At 37.0% G+C, this 17,611-nt stretch overlaps 1 protein-coding gene across 1 annotated transcript in view; it reads right to left on the bottom strand.

Moving 5' to 3' along the window:
- si:ch73-40a2.1 (ephrin type-A receptor 2) overlaps positions 1 to 17,611 on the bottom strand; it is a 79,592-nt gene that overhangs the window by 17,437 nt on the left and 44,544 nt on the right. Inside the window, exons 5-10 of the mRNA XM_039769029.1 lie at positions 13,722 to 14,051; positions 11,755 to 11,902; positions 7,011 to 7,120; positions 2,726 to 2,821; positions 2,048 to 2,128; positions 1,219 to 1,311 (exon numbers count right to left, since the gene is read on the bottom strand). Coding sequence (XP_039624963.1) covers positions 1,219 to 1,311; positions 2,048 to 2,128; positions 2,726 to 2,821; positions 7,011 to 7,120; positions 11,755 to 11,902; positions 13,722 to 14,051 — 858 coding nt within the window. The remainder of the gene's footprint in view (positions 1 to 1,218; positions 1,312 to 2,047; positions 2,129 to 2,725; positions 2,822 to 7,010; positions 7,121 to 11,754; positions 11,903 to 13,721; positions 14,052 to 17,611) is intronic.

The raw sequence follows: 17,611 nt of genomic DNA, 5'->3' as shown, positions 1-17,611 counted from the left end.
TGTGTAACTATTAATAGTATTCATTATTTAAACAAAGTTAACGATTTATCTGTAAAATGTAACATACATATTTTAATTCATTTTATCATGAAAGTGATATCAAGTATAAATCTAAGAAATGTAAATGTGCAGAGAGCTCGAATATCATACATTTAATGTGTTCTATGTGGCGATCTGTTGCTGCAGTCAGGTCAGGAGGAAGCCCCAGAAGCGCATAGCGATTTAACAACTGGGTCAGTTTTAAGATGACGTTTATGACAGTCTGCTTTAATGATAAAGTAAACTACGAGGTTAAAGTGAACATTTCGAGGTTAAAGCCGAAATTTTACTTTAATCACAAAATAGACATTTTCAGTATGTCCTTATTTTTTTTCTGTGTGGCTCAAATATGCCGCAGTACATTCTGACGGTATTGTAAAGGTGCAAAAAAAAGACGACACAGAAGATGGGGGATTGGGGAATATGTGATGCTTGAATATAAAAGCACCACGAATGCATTTGTATGTTAGCATTTTGCTTCACCACATCGAACCATTAATCAAACATTGAAGTGCGCACCTCAATCCTGTAGGATCCTAAAGGCGGCTGATGTAGTAAGAAATTCAGGCTGGAATTCAGGGTTTGACGATATTCCAGAAGAAGATGACATGATTGTATTTGGATAAATGTTTATTGTTGTACATGAATAAATATAAGACCTCCTCTGAAAATAAGACCTAGTGAATCTTTTGGAGCAAAAATTAATATATGACCCTGTCTTATTTTCAGGGTATCTATGGTGACTTTCCATCATGAGCAGAATTTCAAAAGCTACTGTACACCATCAATGGCATGCACAGCACCAATTTCCAAAAAGCAGAACATGTAACATATTAGTTTCTAATCTTTCTATGCCTTGGGTGAGTAGAGTGCAGACATTTAGACATCCCCTTAAATATTACAAGAAACCGTTGGACAAAAAACATGAATAACTTAACCAAGCTAAAAAAACACTTCCATAACAGGGTATAATGCTTAATTGCTTGTTGATATCCAAATCAAAAACAGTTAAAACCAGTTTCAATTCTTATAACAGCCTGGTGAAATCCAGACAAGGCAAGATATACTGTAGTTAAACTGATGTTTGAACAGGGCCAATGTCATGGACCCTGCCTTTGATTTTAAGATAGAAGATTAAGACATGGTTTGATATTTCACTTCAAAAACGGATTGTCTTACCTAATAAACTCATCACATTGGGATGGTCAAAATTCTGCATAAGTTCAGCTTCCTTAAGGAATGACTCCAGTTCTTCCAAACTGTAGATCCCCACTAGAACATTAAAGAGAGGGTTCTTAAAGGAAAATATGATCAGTATATTCATTACATTATTATCATGTGTACAGAACACAGAGAAATTATTACTTGCACATGCTAATCAACTTAATAATAATAATAATAATAATAATAATAATAAGAAGAAGAAGAAGAAGAAGAAGAAGAATATATTTTATTTATATAGCGCCTTTCCCATGCTTAACATACAAATAGTTTCTACACTGAACAATAAACAAACAAATACATCCATCCATCCATCCACTGTCCAACCCGCTATATCCTAACACAGGGTCACGGGGGTCTGCTGGAGCCAATCCCAGCCAACACATGCACAAGGCAGGAAACAAACCCCGGGCAGGGCACCAGCCCACCGCAGGGCGAGCACACACACACACAAACACACCACACACTAGGGACGATTTAGAATCGCCAATGCACCTAACCTGTATGTCTTTGGACTGTGGGAAGAAACCGGGGTGCTCAGAGGAAACCCACAAAGATACGGGGAGAACATGCAAACTCCACGCAGGAAGCAAACCCGGGTCTCCTAACTGCGAGGCAGCAGCACTACCCACTGCGCAACTGTGCCGCCCAAACAAATACAGTATATACAAAAAATTAAACAGAATAAAAGAAAGAATAAACCAGAGTGTAATACTAATACAAAACATAACCATTCTCCAGTGCCAAGATTAACACAAATAATAAAAAAAAGAAACAACACTAATACCTTTCATAGTTTTCACAGCCACTTCAATTTGATGACTGTTTTTTGCTTGAAATATGCCTTTGTAGACATTCCCAAACTCCCCTGCAAAGTAAAGAAAGCAAACAGAACTGCTACTGCAGATTCATTTATATATATTTTAAAAGCAGAACGTTTACTTGTTTTTTCTTTCAGTTATACACTAATATTACTCTAGTCTGTTGATTTTTTTTCTTAATGTCTTAAATTTTAATTAATTTTCTTTATGTCTTCCTCAGAGTCTCATTTATTTTTACTGTAATAATCTTCTCAGACAGACAAAAACATAAATCTTTATGTAAATATTTGTATACATTTTTTAAACTTATTTCATTTGTCATCATAAATATTATTAAATCTATCTTATGTTCTATCAAAAGTTATACTTTTATGCTTCTCCATGCAGGAATGAAAATAAAATGAATATGCAAAATTATTAATTCATCCACATGAGCATTTTATAAAACTAGTTAATGGCATACTTTTCAGGGATCAGATCAATTATTTCCTGACCTTGAAAGGAAAGAAATAACACTTGCATGTTTTATAATATATTTTGAATTACCTTGATGTAATGCAGTCTTATAGAAATGTTACATTGTCTTATTATAAATTTAACATCCTCATGTTATTTTAGACTGCCACTAGACTACACCCACTCACCTGCTCCCAGGTCTCTCCCCAGAGTCAGAAGATTGCGATCCACAAGAACACCTTGAAGTTTCATTTTTAGTTCATTACTGAGGCCAATGGTCTGAACTGTTCATAAGACACAGAAATAATATGAAATTAAAAGAAAAAGCATCAGGTCTCTCTGCATTCCATTGTCTTTCTTAAAGGGAGAGTCCCTAAATTTTTAGGGGAGATCACAAGATTCTCACTACATTGCCACCCTGTGGTTTGTAGAACCACTTCTTAATTCCTGAAGATTCTGTACATCCTTTCTCTAGTGCCTTCAGAGTAACCACTGTCAGAGAATGTTTTTAGGAGTGGAAGGGGTGACATCTACAAACAGATGCCAACACATATAATGTTGCCTTCTCTTTATAAATGGGCAAAACTTTAATATAATCAACCTCATGGTTTCTGCTAAAATTCCCTTGAGACCCCTTTCCCTGTCCTTTTTACTCCTTTTACCATTTTCAAATGCTAATACCCTGACACAATATATAGATACATATAAATATATTTTTCTCAGTTCATTTCTCAACAATGAAACACACTTCTAAAAATGTATCAGATGCCTCTAAATGACTCTTGAAATTTGGCTCAGGTGCATCCTATTCTATTGAGCATCATTAAGATGTTGGTACACCTTGCATGGAGACATCCTGTGGTTGATCCAATTAATTGACTATGATTTGGAAAGGCACACATCTGTCTATATAAGGTCCCAAAAATGACAATGTATATCAGAGCAGAAGCCATGCCATGAGGGTGAAGAAACTGCCTGTAGAGTTTGGGGACGGGATTAAGTTGAGGCATTTTAGCATAAGCCTGCAACCTAATATGTAAAAAAGTGAAGTGATCGGAGTACTTTCTGAATATTTTCTGTGAGGGATGAACTGTCATCCCAGCCAGTATGGACTCTACTCCCTCACCTGGCCAATAGGGCTTGATAACATAAGGTCAGGGAGGGCGTGACCAATAAGTGACTTCTTTCTGTGGCAGAATCCGGATGTGAGACAGTCGCTACAACACTGAGGTAAGGAAGCCAGTAAAGGGTACACACTATTGTAAATAAAAGCATTTGATGTGAACCCAGGACTCTGTATCTGTAGTTGTGTATGGGGTATGAGGTGCTGGTACACACCCTAGAGGTCACTATATATAGTTTTGCTTATTTGGAGTAGAGGTTTCAACAGTTCCTTTGTTTCTACTAAAGTGTCAGGCATCTTTGAAAGATTACAGAATTTCTGGACGCAAAATCACAAAAAGATAGATTGCTTTCAATTGGGCATAGAAAGCATTAAGTACACACAGAAGAAAAACATGAACGTTATTAAATTAGACTTTAGTTAGAATGCAATTTGGATAAGGCATCTGTAAATTTGGCCAAAGTGTATGTACATCAGGAATGTTACTATGCTCAGTCTCCAGCAGCTTTTTTGCTTGTACATTAATTCTTTTAGATTTCTACATTGCTAACATAAAATACATTGCTACAGGCCTGTGGTAACTTTCAGATTTCACTGGTGATTCACAGTTTCTTATTAATAAATGTGGATTGATTTTAGATGATCTCAGCATAGCTGGTCCTTGTAATTTTTGCCATAAAACACACAACTTTTATAAGTAGATAAAATTTATACAGGATAAATGAAAACTATCTAGCTGTGCTGCAATTTGTTAACAGTGTTAAAAATAAAATTATCATTAACTGAGGTAGAAACCAAAAATAATTACTTACATGCAAACTTATGGTTCTAATGCAGTGGTCTCAAATTCTGGTCCTGGAGGGCAGCAGTTGCTGCAGTTTTTCATTCTAATCATTTTCTTAATTGGTGACCAGTTTTTGCTGCTAATTAATTCATTTTTCTTTCTATTTAAATTGGCTTGTTTTCTAAGATTTGTTCCCCTGAATTTCCTTGTTCCTCTGAATTGCTTCATTTCTTTCCTTAAATGGCACCCAAACAGAAATGAAACGTGAAGTGAGTGAGCCAACAGAAGACCAAGTAAGTCAGGGTCTCAATCGCCAACCAATTTCACTCCAATCAGCTGATTAATTAGGAGCCGATTCTTGTTAATTAAATTTGTTCTCTAATTCCATGGAATGCTGCTGCTCTCATTGTGAAAAGGCATACATTTCCAAAATGATTGATTTTCTCTTTTCTACTATTTTCTTTTTTTCACTATTAAAATGTTTTGTGGACCTGGACATATAAGCATTCCTGTGACCTTATCTATTTTTATTTTTAGATATTGTATGATAGACACAGTTTGCAGGTTATGTTTGGCTTATTTTACATCTCATTAATGTTTGACTTCTAATTGAGGAGTCTGAGTCTTCAAGAACAAGTCCATTAAACTTAATTCAAAACAAGTTTATTAGCACCCAAAACAGGTCACTAATTAAGAAAAGGGTTGGAATGAAAACTCTGCAGCCACTGCGGCCCCCCAGGACCAGAGTTTAAGACCACTTTTATAATATACTAGCCAACCCGCGGTACCATACGCCACATAATCAGGCCCGTTTTTTAATGATTTTTAAGCACAGGGAGAAAATTAACATTTGAAAAATTGGTAATGTAATAAATCAGCAAGAAAAGCAACATTGTAACAATGCACGGAACGAACCAACACACAATCGTCTGTGATTGAAAACTGGCGGACCACAATCGCGCCTTCTGTTGCCAGACGGAGGGATGGGGGTGCACGGCGTGAAGTGTGGAACGGGAGGAGAGGAGAAAGACATCCATTCAGCTCCCACCGTCATACTAGTCTGCTGAATTCTCGTTCAGTATGTACTGCACGCTCATATGCCCACCTCCAACTCGTCACTTGAGTCGGCTGCTTTTCTATATATAATCCACCAAGACACCCGACCACAGTAGTAGCGAGGTGGGAGGGGGGTGTGCACAAAGTGTAGGGACGCAACCAAAGGGAGCGCATGAGTCGCACTTAGTGGGAATTCCACGGTTTGCAGCCCGAATGGGGTTCAACGGCTTACCCACGCCTCTCTGCGCTGGGTAGACACACACTCAATCTCATGCATAATTATTTATTGAATGCTAAACACTTCTGGAAAGACACGGTTGTCTAAAATGGGTTGGTGTGAGAATACAACACTAAGTGAATGAAAAGATGCCGTTCTTTCTGTGTCTTTGCGCCTGAGTTGGTGGGCGTGGCTCTGCGAGTTGTCGTCGTATCCAATGGTCTTGGAGTTGGTGGCCGTGGCTCCTCCCTGCGTGCGCCATAGGTATCTTACTTGTCGGCGGCTTAGTGAATCCACGCTTCTTCCGGCGTGCTTTCCATGGGTGTCTTGCCTTAGTGAATTATATATATAGATATACAACATAACAAACGTGCTCTGATCAAGTAGAAAGGAAGAGTATTAGATTGCTATTGCCTCCAGGGAGGTCCACAAAGTGTCCCATAACTGAACCCGTCTTTATAATTAAACCGTTGATTTAGGGGGCATCTCATGAAGTGATGTTATCAGGCCAGCACACCAAAGTGTAGAAAATCACCCTGGCCATCACAGAGTTGAAGAAGATATAAAGGATGTCACTACTCACATTAAAGGAAACAAAGAGCCTGCTCTGCCTTTTCTTACATAGTTCCTCTGTGTTATGAGAACAGTCCAACTTCTAATTGATGTGGAACCCTAAGTACTGGTAGTTTTGCAATATCTCTATTTCCATTCCTGAATAATGACCAGAATTTTCTGGCGAGGCAAAAGTCAATAATCAGTTCCTTGGTTTTGATGATGTTAAGTTACAGACAATTCTTTCTGTACCAAGAAACAAAGTTCTTCACTTGACTCGTATACCCTGTCTCATCCTCCATATCAAAACATCCCATGTAGTGTTATATGAAAATTGCTGCAAATGATATTACCTGGTGTAAAGAGAAAATTCTCAGAATATATATATTTATCAAACAAACAAAAATTATCATTGTAATAATTTCATTAGTGTGTTTTTTTAGGAACAGGTATTTACTCCACTGTAGATTGTTTAATAGATAGATGGATTATACTTTCTTTTATGTATCTATCTGTATAAAAATGTAGTATACAGTAGCTTAAACACATTGAGTAAGAAGAATGTGCAACATGGATTAAATGAAAAAGATATGCAAAATTTTTTTGGGCTTAGTTTGAATAAAAGAGCTTATTATCCCAAAATGACAGTTTCTTTTATATCACTTTGCTTTGATTAATAGTTTTGTTAATTAAAAATGCAAAATGAACACCTTTATAGTGGGTTTCAAAGTTCTAACTTACAGTTTTGGATTTGTTGACACAGGTCTTGAGAAGATGCCCTATTCTCCTGAGGCTGTCGTCTGTATGACCGCCCAGAGTTGAGGAGCTGTAGCTCCACTTCCCCTTCAGACCTGTATTAGACCAAGAGTTGCAATTAAACAAGGACAGGATATCATAATTATTCATTTTATTGCAGCATTTTCCTTAAACAATTTAATTTTTACACCAGTGGTTCCCAAGTTCTGTGCAGTTTTAGGTTTTTATTCCAACCAGTTTCCCTCATTAATTTTGCATTCAGAGAAATGCGCTAATTTGATATTCACTTTTAAGAGAAATTCAGAAATTTGTATTTCTGCCATTATTTAATTGCTTAACGTTTATGCAATTTTTGTAATTCACAATTTCTAGTGAAGTTTGCTCCCCTAATTGTATGCCAAAACTAACAATTAGTGACAAGCAGTATACAGAAAAACGGAACTGAATGATAATGGGGAGAAGTTCCTTCACTATCATATTGTCTTGGATGTTAAAAAATAAGAAAAGACTTAAATAACCAGGGGTCTCATGTATAATGCTGTTCATAGAACTCACACTAATACATAGCGTAAGGACAAAAGTGAAAATGTGCATACACACAATACAATTCAGACATACAAACCATGCATAAGCCAACTTCCACACACTTCCGCTCCATAAGTCCCAGTCAGCGTGAAATGTAATGCATGTGCCTGCTGTCCTACCCTGACTCCTCCTAGAATTTTGCATATTTTAATATGTAAATAAATGTAAACAGTCCTTTCAGTTGAGTGTTTTGTTAAAAGACAATGTCAAAAGTACGTAAAAAAAAAGATCACTTTTACCAAATGTGGAATGGAGGTCATATTCGATGAAGTGGAGGCAAGGAAATAAATACTTTTGGTGGTTTGGCAATGGCATGAGGAACAAAACAAACTTGGAATGACACTCAAAAGTTCAAATTCAAAAGTCACACAGTGCTCAAAATAAAAAAAGAAGTGGTCAGAAATCAGTGGTCAAAATGCAAGTCGTAGCCTACTGAGTGTCATATGGAAGCATATTACATACATACACGCACACACACACACACACACACAAACACATATATATATATATATATTTTATATATAGGGCTATTTAAAATGAAAGAGAAGATTTCAAAAAATTATTTTAAACAAACTGTATAAGACAGAAACACATTCTGTACATCACTGGATACAGGTAAGTTCAAAGTTTGGTCCTATAGTCCTTGAGGTTGCATGCACTCAACATAAGCACCATGTGTAGTGCGACAAACATTAAAACAGTACTAGACCATTTCTTGTCACACACAAGTCAACTGGTCCCTAGTTACTGAATTCATAGCTCCCTCAATTCAATGTCGTAAATCTTGAAGATTAGCGTGCATAGGCGGAACAAACACTCTTTCTTTAATGTACCCCCATAGATAAAAATCACAGGGGGTGAGGTCTGGAGACCTGAGAGGCCATAGACAATGAGCAAGATCTTGTTGTCCATCTGTTCCAATCCATCATCCTGGAATGTTGTCGTTCAGGTAACACCGGACCTCCAAGTGGAAATGAGGCAGGGCACCATCTTTCATGAAAATGAAGTCATTCAAATCTTCTTGCAGTCGGAGAAACAACCAGTTTTGTAGCATGTCTAGGTATGAAAATCCAGTCACAGTTTGCTCCGCAAAAAAGAAAGGTCCATAAACTTTGCTTGCAGAAATGGCACAAAACATACTTACCTTTGGTGAGTCTCTTTCATGTTTGACAACATACACAACCTTCTTTTACGAATATTTTATGCCACTCGTAAATTTGCTTATGACGAGGCGGCTTTTTGTTGAACAGAATTCATGTTGCACTTGAAAAATGGACTCACACTTCACAAATTGCAGCACACAAAATGATTTCTCTTATGGTGTTGTCGCCATTTTACTATAAACGTGAAACAGCGTTCAGTAGCATTCACTGGTACTTTTAGGCAGGCTTTTAAACTTTGAACTTTCCTCTATCCAGTGATGTGCGGAATGTGTTTCTGTCTTATACAGTTTGTTTAAAATAAACTTTTGAAATCAGCTCTTTCATTTTAAATAGCCCGGTATATATATATGTATCTGCCTAGACTTGAATATCCTACCAGATTCATCACTAGCCTGAAATGTCTGCATAGTCAGATGCCTGTAGTGGTCCTCTGCAATGGGACAGGAATGAATCCCTTCACTATCCAAACTGTGGTAAAGCACAGAAGTGTCTTTCTGAACTTCTTCCCAATTTCCCACTATTTTATTCTACTTTCAATCTCTTATTGAGATCAAATAATTATCAGACAGGGTGGTTTTCAACCTGCTTAAGGCATACTGTAGACAAAAATGACTAACATGATAGTCAATATGTAAATGACTGTGCTACATTTATGCACTCTACATAAGAATTCTGGAATACTCTGAATTAATTTGCAGAGGCATATAAGAGAATGACTTTTAGCAACACAAAAAACAATACCTTTTACAAAAAATTCTAGGTAAATGGGAAATCATCACTTTTGAAAGCTGATGATCACTTTCCATACTAGTATTGAAGTTCTGAACCATATTATCTATTTCTGCAGCTCCTTTTGGAAAGTGCATCTTTGAGAACTGTATAATTTAAGCAGAAAACTAACCTAATGGTTTATAAAGCACATCCTGTTTCTGTATGATCTATCAAAAGGTAGGTCAATTTGGCTAGCTCCCTTGGCTTTGGGCACAGGAAACGATCTTGTTACAAATTCCTTGAAAATTCAACCATTAAAGTCAACCTGACTTCTACTGTTAATATTAAGAAATAGCATTCTGACATCAATTTTGTATGCTGGTATCCTCAAAACAAGTTATAGACAGAATGAAATTTCTTTAAGGTCAGGCCATTTTATTCTTCCCAAATAAAACTTTTGGTTTTGTTTGGCTTTGTTCTGATGCCTGCACAAGTGTGCTTCATGTGCATCTCTTACTGAAATTCTTAGCATTTTCAGGTGGTGGTTGCCAGGGCTGGACAAGGTAGATGGGGAGAGGGGTTTATGGTTATGCCTACTTACTGTATATTGGCTTTGTTTTACATTTTTTCCATCAAATATTGATAAAAATGCACTTGAATTTGAAACAGACTGCCTCTCTGGTCAGACAGACAAAACATGGTGAAGGTAGGAAAAGACAGAGAACCTAGTCTTACAGAAACTGCTCCCAAATGGTAACACCACTGATCACCTGAACACTATGACCTGAAGACTGGACTCCTCAGCCATTTAAGGATATACAAATAAGTTTATTGACATTAATTATTGTTTCAAGTGACCACTGATGATGATGCCTTAAGAGGTTTACACACAAAAATGTAAAATATCAAATCTAATGGAAAATAATAACTTGTTAAACTTACAATTTTGCTTGCCAAAATGTAAGATCCTCTGTCATCTAGGGTTAATTTGTCTGTCTGTGGACATTTATGTAATTTTAGAGACTTTAGAGGATGACAGTGTGTTCTGAGGAATGTTGTTTGTACAGCATAGCAAAATACAAAAGATGCAACTGAATTCATAATTTGAAAGGAGTAACTTCTGAGGGTTCAAGCTCAGATAGCCTTTCTGATGTGAACAAAGTAAGTTATAGAAAATACAGAAAAGGCAAGGTATAATAACTCACTATAGACCGCCATATGAAATTGTCATGATTCAGATGGAAAAAGTTTAATTACATTTATTTAAAATATATAACAATATGTTTCAGGGTTATTTGACATCTGGAAGGCATTGGATATCAGCAAATCTCCGTATATGGGTATTTTTTAGTTTCTGTCACTAGACACAAGTTACATCTTGTGATTGTAATGTTTTTGCTTTACTGAGATACCATTTTTTTTTATCATGGCAAGACCTTTTTTCATGGTCCTACTGCTACATCGGAATGTAAGGTTGCTTGAGGGAGAGTCCAGGAAGTCATATAATGTGATGTCATTGGGACAACACTTTGAATGTTGCTGCTTCGTGCTCATTGGCATCTGGGAGTGTTGGTAGTATGATGTTCGTCTCTTCTGTTGATTTTTGGTTTTAGAATACTAGCAAGCAGTTTTTGTCTATGAGGTTTGCCTAGTGTTTCAATTTTGGCACCAGGTTTTCTAAGCTTCTGGCTTTGATTTTTGCAACGTTGAAGGTTTTGACCTGTCTCCTGATCTCTTTATGCCAGCTTCTTTATGTAGCAAGAAAGTCTGAGTTTAGCAGGTGTGCTTAGCCTAATGTAAACTATGACCCAGCTGAACTAATAGCTCTTCTATCTGGTTTTCTTTTTCCCTGTGCTTTAGGCCTTCCTCTGTGTCAGTATAGAAATAACTAAGATGCATATCATATCCTGAATTTTTTAGCAACTTATTTTATCCTACGAATGAACCCTATTTCTTGATCAAGTGAAAGAGCCTTGAACTTTGCATGTAGGATGTTCATTATTAAAAAGGTTGAAGGAATCAAAGCAGGTGTGGCAGTACTAAGATCTACAATTTCCTGGACAAATAAGAAACAAGAATAAAAATAATCATTAATTAATCAATAAGCTGAATCCAAAAGAATGGACTGGTCAGAATGATTTACTATTTACTTACTGAATTTGTTCAATTTGATCGCACTCTCTTTTCTGTTTTAGGAAATACAATATTTGACAATGACAAAAATATGTTTGCTTAATGTCATTTGGTTTATTGGAGGTAGAAAAGCTTACCTAAGCTTCTTGGACTTCCGAAGGGCCGCTACTAGGGAGATCAAAATCAGGACTGCTACTAGCAGAAGTCCCACTCCACCAATAATATAGTAAAATATTCCTCCTTCTTTTTGCTGCACTACTGTTGAGGATAAGATGGAAGACTCTTCTGAAAAGCAGAAAGGAAAAATAAAATTACAAAAGAAAACATACATGTCTGATCCAATTTTAGATCTTCAATCATTTACTATTTCCTAAAAAATTCTGAAGACAGATACAAATGCAGAATGTGAAGAATTGTATATTAATCATTAACCAATATTCTTTAAGAAGTGGTACGATCATTGAAGTGGTACAAACACTGCTGCCTAACACCTTCTGTGACCTTTTAACTTCCAATGCTGGTACCATCTAAAGTGTGTATATTTTCTCTGTGTCTAAAAGAGGAAAGCTGGATTCCTCTCACAATCCAAATTACATACGTTAGATTAATTAACAACTCCAAATTGGATTGAGTAGTGAGTGTGGGTGTGTGTTTGAGCATGGACTTAAATAGACTTGTTCCCCATCTAGGGTTATGCTCTGATATTGTGCTGGGATCACAACATTGAAATATGGATTCATTTCTGGCAGCAATTCCAAATTTTCCTCTTTTTTTAGAAATTGCCTAATGAGGCAGCAATATACTGTACATGTTGAATGTACAATACCTGTACTAGAAATGTGGCTCATTGGAATCTAATATTTCTAAGATCTAAAATAAAAACTTGCAGCATAAACAGTTATGAAACAGGCAGTTCTGTGAATGTTCATTCAGAAAACATTTGCCAAATGGAAGACCACAATCAAAGGAAAGTGTCAGGCATCTATTACTATTTTCTGATATTTGTTGCTTTAATATTTATTTATTTTTGCCATTTGAGTTTTTATCATTCTGTTTTTGACACAGGTGATATCAGCATTGCTGAATTACTGCTTCTGAATTTTGCATTGTCTTAATTTTTTGTTTATATTATTTTTCATTGTAATTTTCGTTCACATGATAATTTGAACTTATCTGTTTAATGTTCGTAACTCCTGACAAGCAGTTTCTAAACCTCTGAGACTCATTTCTTATCACAATAACACATGTATTTAACATTCAGATTAGAGATTTGCCAATAAATATAACATTTAGGATTCAGTGCCTGTACGAAAAATCTAATCCAAGAGTGACTGTATTTATACATGATTGTCTGACATTACAGAAAGGAAGATCTCTGTACAAAATTATTATATAAAATTAATTTATTAACAAAAACCTGTAAGGGAGGGGATAAGCACAGAGTGACCAAAAAATGTAAAGTAAACCTTATAAAAGTAAAAAAGAGAAGCAAACCTTGACACCTCTTACACCTGCCTCAAGTGGTCCCAAACTTCTCCTTACTCATCGGTGTGGTTCACCCAACTAACCACTGTATTGGTTAGGGCTGGAGAAAAAAACAAAATCTACAGGGGTTCCAAGGCCATGAGACCTCCCAGCCCCCAGTAGGCACTGTACTGTGAATAACTTTTCCTTCATCTTTCTCTAATTCCTGCCTTTTTAAAACTCCAGGCTTTGAACCTCTTCTCAGAGACTGGCTTCTTTAATCCATGCTTCATTCTTCTTTCTTATCCTGCTATGACAATGCATGCACATATGCTCTTTGTGATAACAGATCTAGAAAAGGTCCATCTATGGATTCTTTAAGCATATTATGATAAACTTCTTACTGCAAATTATTTATAAACTATTAGTCATTTTAATCTTTGATATTTAACTTTTAGGGCCATCAATGGCATAAGTGATAAGCAAATATTTCTGTTAAAAAATCACTAATTAGGCCATTTTCTCATTTAAGAATTGTATTTAGTAAACATGTTTCAAACTGAAGTGAAGCCAATATATTTTGCTTTTTGGATTCATTTTTAATAATATTATTCATTCAAAAATAGCAATATCAACTTACTATTGAAAATGTTAATAGAAATTATAGAGCTCCCCCTGGACTCAGAAGTTGATAATCCATTGGCAGCTTCAACCTCAAAATGGTACTCATTCTCCATTTGCAGACCAGTGATCCATAGAGTAGTGTTGATTAAATTTTGTCCCTGTGGTAAATACTGGATAGTATCCCCACATCTCTTCCATTCATTGATCTCAGGCTGAGCTATAAACCCACAGGTAACATGATATTCCAAGTCATCTCGCCCTCCAGTGTCTCTCGGAGGTTCCCAGGACAATTTTATAGAAGTAGGAGTCCGTATGAAAGTAAGATTGTGAGGTGGAGATGGAGGCTCTGCAAAATAATAAGTTATGACATGTAGAAATATGATTCTGTTGTCAAAAATGATTTTGTTAAACAGACATTACGCTTATAAAAAAAGCAGCCACACAAATTTTTAACTAGACCTGAAAAATGCAAGTAAGTCCAAATTCCTGTACAAGAGTATATTTAATTGTAATGATTATAACTATTGATGTTCATAAAAACACAAATGCAATGTACAAAATGAGCATATAATAATAATAATAATAATAATGCCAGTCTACCTTTACTCTTTCATGGGGAACTAAACCTTGTACAGCTTTAATGGAATGTTCCTATTGATGCCTTTTGGACCTGAGGAGATTGCTTAATCTCCTGCTTGTATTCCAGGACTTTCTCTCTCTTGTGGCTTTACCCGAGAAGTTACAACAACAACATTTATTTGTATAGCACGTTTTCATACAAATGATGTAGCCAAAACTGCTTTACAAGATGAAAAAAAAAGTATTAAAATTAAAAAGTAAGGTCCAATGGCCAGGGAGGACAGAAAACAAACTCCAGAGGGCTGGAGAAAAAAACAAAATCTACAGGGGTTTCAAGGCCATGAGACTGCCAGCCCCCAGTAGGTAGTTACTTCCCTAGAAATGCATATCTTTCTACACTAGCATGTAGAGTTGACTCAGATTAGATTAGAACCATACATTTTTCCTTATTTCTTACCCATGCTAGGCTTTTCCATGATTCTGTGCCACCTTGATGTCATCTACACTCCTTGCAACACTTTGCCAACTAAGCAATTTTCTATAATTCCATCTTAATGAGGATCTGCCAGTTTCAGACCATATTATAATTCTTTAGGTGAGTACACTCCACTGAGCCAGCACCTTAATATGGCAGTATGGTTTGCAGGATTAATGATCCCCTGAGTAATGCCGTTGGAAGTTGTGTACTCCTGGTAAGGCCACCCATGGTGGCAAGGTCAGAGGTGAGGTCCTGACTAAGGCTGACTCCATCACTCCCCCCACTCTCTCACCAAGGGCCCATCCAAAGTGGTGCAACTTCCTGCCATCCCTCATTGTACGGCACACGGCTTGCCATGTGGAGTCTGAATAGAAAGTAAAGTGATGTGATTGAAGATTGTGCACACTCAACTCCATTGATATCAACAACTCCTTTTCACAGGCTCTTCCTTCTATCTATCTACCTCATCCAGAGTGATCAGGCAGCCTTTTATAAGGATAACACTGCCCATCTCTGATGGGGTGGGGGGGACAATAAAAGGCATCCGAAAACAAGGTCTGTTCCACCAGTACTTGGCCAGGCAACCGTACATATAGTACATGTGGTCAAAAAAACTTAAAAATCTCTCATTCTCACTTTCTGGAATTTCTGCACACTCGTGGGTTGAACACTGCCAAATGACCACCTTGGAAAACAGCCCAAGTTGCCTCACAGCTCCAGTGGTATAGGATAGACATCTGCATCCCAGGTCTTGCTGATGAATTATCCATTACTGAAACCACAGGCAGGTATACATTGTTCTGGAAAGGCCAGTCTTAATCAGAAATCCAGATCCATGAAATTGGCTTTGCTGTCAAGCATGAACTCTTCCTGAGGAGTCCCCTGCTGGAATCAGCTCACACTTAATGACCCAGTGTGTTTTACTGGCAAAATTCTTCATAATAACTATTCATGGTGGCTCTAAAATCCATACTGACCCCTACTCTCTCTTCTGTTTCTTTTTCCTGTTTCTTTGTGGTGGTGGTCTGCGCCACCTCCACCTACTCAAAGCTTAATAATGCTCCAACAATGATGGATGGATTAAAAAGCAGAAGTCTACGTGACCATCATCATCATCAAGTCCTTCCGTGAGAACTCTAAATCCAAAGAGGACTGTTTCATTTATGTTAGGTAGAATGCCCAGAGGGGACTGGGCAGTCTAATGGTCTGGAATCCCTACAGATTTTATTTTTTTCTCCAGCCATCAGTTTTTTGTTTTTTTTTCTGTCCCCTCTGGCCATTGGACCTTACTCTTATTCTAAGTTAATTAATGTTGACTTATTTTGTTTTCTTATTGTGTCTTTTATTTTTCTATTCTTTATTATGTAAAGCACTTTGAGCTACTGTTTGTATGAAAATGTGACATATAAATAAATGTTGTTGTTGTTTTTGTTGAAAAGGCTCTCAGCATATATGCTCCCATTTTGGGTTCTACATTCCTTCCTCATTAAAGATTACTTTATTTGGAGAATTCAATACACATGTTTGGAAGAAGCTCTGACATCTGGAATGATTTGCTCAGGAAACACAAAACAGGAAACATGAACACTAACGGGCTCCATCTGTTGTCCTCCTCTGTGGCACATCAATTGTCCATTACCAACACAATATTTCAGCTCCCCGACAAACTTGAGACAACATGGATGTATTCTACATCAAAGAACAGGTACATTCTCGACTACATTGCTGTCCATTGGTGTGATCTCTAGCATGTTTTGATCACATGAGCAATGCAATGAGCAGAATGCTGGACAAACCATAAACATGTCCAGTACATCCTCCATACTGTACTCATACCACCTACTAGTAGACAACCCTCCAAGCCATAACGTGGATACCTTGCACCATTGGCACCAGAAATGCATTGACAGCTCATCTTTACACTCAGCTTGAAAACTGATCAATCCTAACTATGGATAGTGATATCACAACTACCAATCTAGATGTTAATGAAGTGTGCAGCTCACGGCTCACAACTCTCCCAGAAAAACAAACTGATGTCCAAGCCTTGAGGAACAAGAAAGTTCCCAGGGAAGACATTGTACCTGCCAAAAAATATAAATTTGGGGGACTTAATCCTCTTGTCAAGTTGACAGAATTCTTCACACTGTGTTGGAAGCTCAGCAAGATTCCCGACTCATGAAAACATGCTACCATCATCATCATCTATAAGAGGAAGGAGGACCGATTGGACTGAGGCAACAGACTTGGTATTTCACTATTGAATGTTGTTGGAACAGTTCCTGCATGTGTCATGCTTCTCTGGATAATCTGTCATGCTGCCTACAGGGTATTTCTGGAGTTGCACACTGTTTTTTGGCCTAAACACAGAACAATTGATATGATCTTCATCGCTCAGCAACTCCTGGGGTCTCATGTTTAAATGGTACGTACACACAAAAATGTTGTGCATGCCCATTTCCAGGCTGACATCGCGGTATATAAAAACTAAACTTGATGTAAAGCCACGCACATTCTCATACAAGCTCAATCCATTGCATATGCAAGTTTGGCTTGGTTTTGCAAACTGGCAGCACCCAGCAACAAAGCAGTGCTACTGTTCCTATGTAGTTTCTCTTTATTTTTTAGATATACATCCCTGATGTGGCTTTATCAAATACACTGAAATGAACCACATATTGTTCATTAGTTTAAGACATCTTATTGTAATTAACCTGTAACTATATAATGGTGCACGGAATGGCCAAACTATTCCAAATACCATAGCTGCTTTATCATTGTTACTCTCAGTGCACCACTGTATTTTAACCCACTTTATCTAAGTGTGGAATCATAGCTATACAGCAGCT

The sequence above is a fragment of the Polypterus senegalus genome, chromosome 11 (assembly GCF_016835505.1).
Source record: "Polypterus senegalus isolate Bchr_013 chromosome 11, ASM1683550v1, whole genome shotgun sequence".
Lineage (NCBI taxonomy): Eukaryota > Metazoa > Chordata > Cladistia > Polypteriformes > Polypteridae > Polypterus > Polypterus senegalus.
This window is presented reverse-complemented; position numbering and strand designations above follow the sequence as displayed.